Below are 4374 nucleotides of genomic sequence, written 5' to 3'. Positions count from 1 at the left end.
TTTTGGGTTCAATTTATATTGGAATTGTTTATACGGTGTATTGTTCGTAACTTCTAGAATGTGCTCATAATTTTTTATAAGGCCTGGTTTATCCATAAAAATAATTTTGTTATTCCATAAAATGTTTTTGAAATCAGAAAACTGTTCAGGGTTTAAAATATGTTTCAATTCTTTACAGAGATTATTTATGTTATCGTTTATTTTGACAAGCTCCATACATTCATTATCATTTGTTTTACAATTACTATTGACATTATCGCTCAAATTAAGAGATGCAACTAGAGTTTCAATTGACTCTACTGATTTACTGATTTCTTCATTTTTTATAATAGTATATTCTAATGGTTTATCTGTCGAATTAATTAAGTTTATAACTGATACCTGTCCTTCAGCATTTGTTAAACTGATAAAGTCAGTTTCAAAGTTAATTACAGCAGAGTGGTTTATAAGGAAATCGACACTGAGTATCCTATCTTTAGCAATGTTCGGTGCAATCAGAAAATTTACTTCAAAGAAGTATCCTATTTTAATCAGCATAAAAATTTGTCTATTTATGCAGGCGCTCTTCATACCAGTCACAGAAACAATATTGGTTTTATTAATTGGTAACGTCTTGAACTTATTAAAATCTCCTTTAAACTTAAAAAGACTTTTTTAAAATAGAAACTTCCACCCCGCTATCAATGAGGAAATTACAATTTTTAATTCCAAAGTTTACATCCAAGACATTACAACTTCTATTAGAGGAGACTGAAAACAAATTTACCTAAAAAAAACTGGTTTTCTTCTAAAAATATATTATCCTCAAATAAATTATTTAAAAAATAATCCACACAGGTAAGAAGAGCATTTTCACTTCATAATTGATTGTTATTTGGACTGTGTGACATCAGTCTTAAATCGCTTGGAGGAATAATAGGCTCTCCATACGTAGCCTAAAAGCCTGGGGTTGGACGGCTTGATCAGAAGATTCATCTTGCAATATAGTAGCATTCCAAACAGCAAATTGGTTCCCACTAGTGGGATTATTTTGAACTCTAGGATTCTAATCTTGTGAATTATTATTATTGTAATTCCTATATCCTTATATATAGGATATTCCTATATCTGACTACTGTAAGTATTACCATTTTGCCTAACAAAATTGTTCATTTGATTATGTATCTCCTGTATCTCCCTCCTATAGAATTGTTAGGATTTTGTCTCCGATAATTTTGGATTAAAATTTCGACCCCCATTATTGTATGTTGAACCTTGGCACCAATCGTTTCCAGTTTTTCTTTCTAAATTATAACTAACCAGAATTTTTGCAGCTCTGTGGGTTTTAGAAATATTCTCCTGCTTTTTAATCTATGCATTTGGTAAGTAGTCACTGTTACTGCTACTTGCACATGGTCGGTGTTGCTGATAAAAAAGGCTGTCATTCTTCGGTGATCTAAGATTATTTACAATAGTATGTCTTGGTATCATATTTAAGACATCAAATAACACTGATAGTGTTTCCTCACCTCTATTTATACATATGTTGTACACACGTTCCCCAAAATGTCTGTTAAAAAGACTAAACAGAGTGCTCTCCTCAAATATTTTTGCTGTGATCATTCTTGTTGAAAAGTTAGTTAAATATTCTGTAGGACTCATTTTCTCAGAATTTAAATAATTCCCAACAGATAGGCTTTATAGGTTTTACTCCCAAAATTAGATATGAATTCACCCATAAACACTTGAAAATTAAAAAATTTGTTTTGACTAATTAGAAACCAACAATAAGCAGACTCTAAAAGATGTGACTGAATTATTTTCTTAATTTCTTCTCAGCTCATATATAATTTTATTAGTGATTTTAATTTTAAGATGAACTCAAATGGATCATCCTGCATATTATCCATAAATTTTAATTTCTCAACACTTCCCGTATTTATGAATATTCCCTGGGCTATTTCCCCTAAAATTCTAGCATTTCGGCTCTCTTTTATCTCCTGACTTAGCTGTTCCACATCCCGTTTATGTTTTAATTCTAAATCAGCTACCAAATTTCTCGTTTTAATTTCTTCCATATGACATTCATCAATTTTTTCAGATAGTTCAACGTTTTGTTCTGTAAATTTTACGGTTAAACTTGTTATCAACTTCTTCAATTTTTATATCTAATTTATTTTCTAACTCTGTTAATCTTACCCTGTTTTCTTCACGTAGTTCTATGTTTATAGTTTTAATTTCATCCGATAATTTTCCTTGCTTCTCATCCAATTTGTTTAATTTCTCTGTATTATCTTTTAACATCATCATTAATTGTTGTAACATGGTTTTTGTATCAAAATTATCATTATTTTCAACATTTGAATTTTCTCCCACTAATATATTTTCATGGACACTATTCAATACCGATAAGTCATTCCCAGCTCTAAAGTGTTGGACAAAATTATCTTTATCATTTTAATATAATACTACCACCATACCATTCGATTTTCCAAGAATCACCTCTTTAGGATCTCTGCCCCCAGCTGACTGTACTTTATCTTCCATCATTAACTACTTAAGTTATAAAAAAAAAAAGCTTAGTCAAATATAACCCTTCTAAAGGCTGTGTTCTGATAGCCTTGACTTAATTTGTAAAGAATTAGGCCACACCTGTTGGGCGACAAATTATGTAATATTTATAAATTATTTAAAATAAAATAAAAGAATTTTTATTAGTTTAAACTTATTCTCATATCTAAGGTACAGTTTTGAAGATGACAAGGTAAATAAAAAGGTTAAATATTAAATAAATATGACAATTTTCATTTACTCTTAATCTCAGGGCGGGTTTCTAAGCAATCAGAAACAGACACTTAGCTTAACAACTACTTTTATAAATATACTAACAATTCTATTTTGTACAATACTAACCCATTTATACAATCTTCTTTTGATAATGGAAGGTTTTCTTTCTCTTCTTTCTGAACAAATTAATACTTGGTGTAAACAATCTTTTAGCAAACAAACGCAAATAGTTAACAAAGCATTTGTCCTCTAAAAGTTTTCACTCATCTCACTCCCTGGCGCTCCAAAACAAAGAGTCCCTTGTTCTTCTTAGGTGACTTTTCGATGTCCTCTTTTTTAAGATGTCTATCCTTGAAATAGACAAAAGATGATGAGGACCTCCTTCATCCAGGAAACATCATTCCTCGCCTACGCCTAAGCAGCGAATGAAAATCCAAAACCAAGCTCTCTTCCTTCCCCTTATATAGGTGTTAGTTCTCAACATCGATTGTAGCACTACAATTTTCTTGAGGTTTGAGTTTTTTCTATGATTTCCTTTATGAATAATTTTCTTTAATACTTATTCTTAACTTCTATTTTTTTTCTTAAAGTTGCTGTAACTACAATTATGATGGGAAGTTAAATAAAGATTTTAAAATATTTGAATCTGCTCAACATGACCGCTAACCAACAGCCTTTTGGAGGACACTCACTGCAATCTTGGCTTTATTTTGAATAACGTATTTATGCTTTGTTTTGAATAACCTATTTATGCTTTGTTTTGAATAACGTATTTATGCTTTGTTTTGAATAACGTATTTATTATAGAGAATGAAAATTGGTTGACTTATTTTTAAGTTTAATACTACAAATAAACAATACTGAAATGATACATAACACAAAGCATACTAAAAATCATTTATATATAAAAAATAACTATTTATTCATAAAAGAGTATATTACTATATATATATCCTTTGTAACAAATAATATTTAAAATATAAAATTTTAATCTATTATACCTTAATAAACCCATTAACAGAAAGTTAAGACAATTTCAATTTAAAACTTTGCAGTAACAAGATTCACAAAAATATTAGAATGATATATCTCACTTTTACAGATATTACAATAGAATATTAATAACAAATACCTATTATATAAAATAGCCACACCAACTGTTGAACGAGGTGAGTTCATTGATTTTATGTAAGACCATTCTCCCGTATCTGGATCCCATCTTTCAACTGTATTTAAGTAGCTCCATCCATCATGACCTCCTACTGCATACAGTGGCCCATTTGGCTCCATAGTTGTTACACCTAATCCATGCCTACATGTTGACATAGGTGTAATGCTCAACCAAAGTTTCGCATCCAAATCAAGAAAATCAATACTGTTGAGCGTTTTCAGCCCATCACGACCACCAACAACAAAAAGTTTTTGACCTAATGCCGCCACTCCAGACTGTAAACGACGATGAGGTAGACTAGTAACATGTGACCAACTATTATGGCGTGGTGAATATGCTTCAATTGTTGATGACCCTAAAAAAAAAAATCTGTTAACTTTAAAAAAAAAATCAGTTGATTCCTTAACAGCATTTAAATTTAGTTCAATATTTATCCA

General features: G+C 30.2%; 1 protein-coding gene across 8 annotated transcripts in view; it reads right to left on the bottom strand.

Annotated features, from left to right (window-relative positions):
- Positions 1-4374, bottom strand: part of LOC106689602 (kelch-like protein 4) — an 84649-nt gene that overhangs the window by 24933 nt on the left and 55342 nt on the right. For all 8 annotated transcript variants that reach the window (XR_010843419.1, XM_067047373.1, XM_067047377.1 and 5 more), the window contains one exon: positions 3899-4292. Coding sequence is in view for 7 of the 8 variants with exons in the window: in XM_067047373.1 (XP_066903474.1) it covers positions 3899-4292 (394 nt within the window). In the remaining variant the exon portion in view is untranslated. The remainder of the gene's footprint in view (positions 1-3898; positions 4293-4374) is intronic.

Source organism: Halyomorpha halys, unplaced genomic scaffold (genome assembly GCF_000696795.3).
Source record: "Halyomorpha halys isolate HHAL.00 unplaced genomic scaffold, Hhal_1.1 Scaffold1407.1, whole genome shotgun sequence".
NCBI lineage: Eukaryota > Metazoa > Arthropoda > Insecta > Hemiptera > Pentatomidae > Halyomorpha > Halyomorpha halys.
The sequence above is the reverse complement of the archived record's forward strand: the minus strand, read 5'-3'. Positions and strand labels throughout refer to the sequence as shown.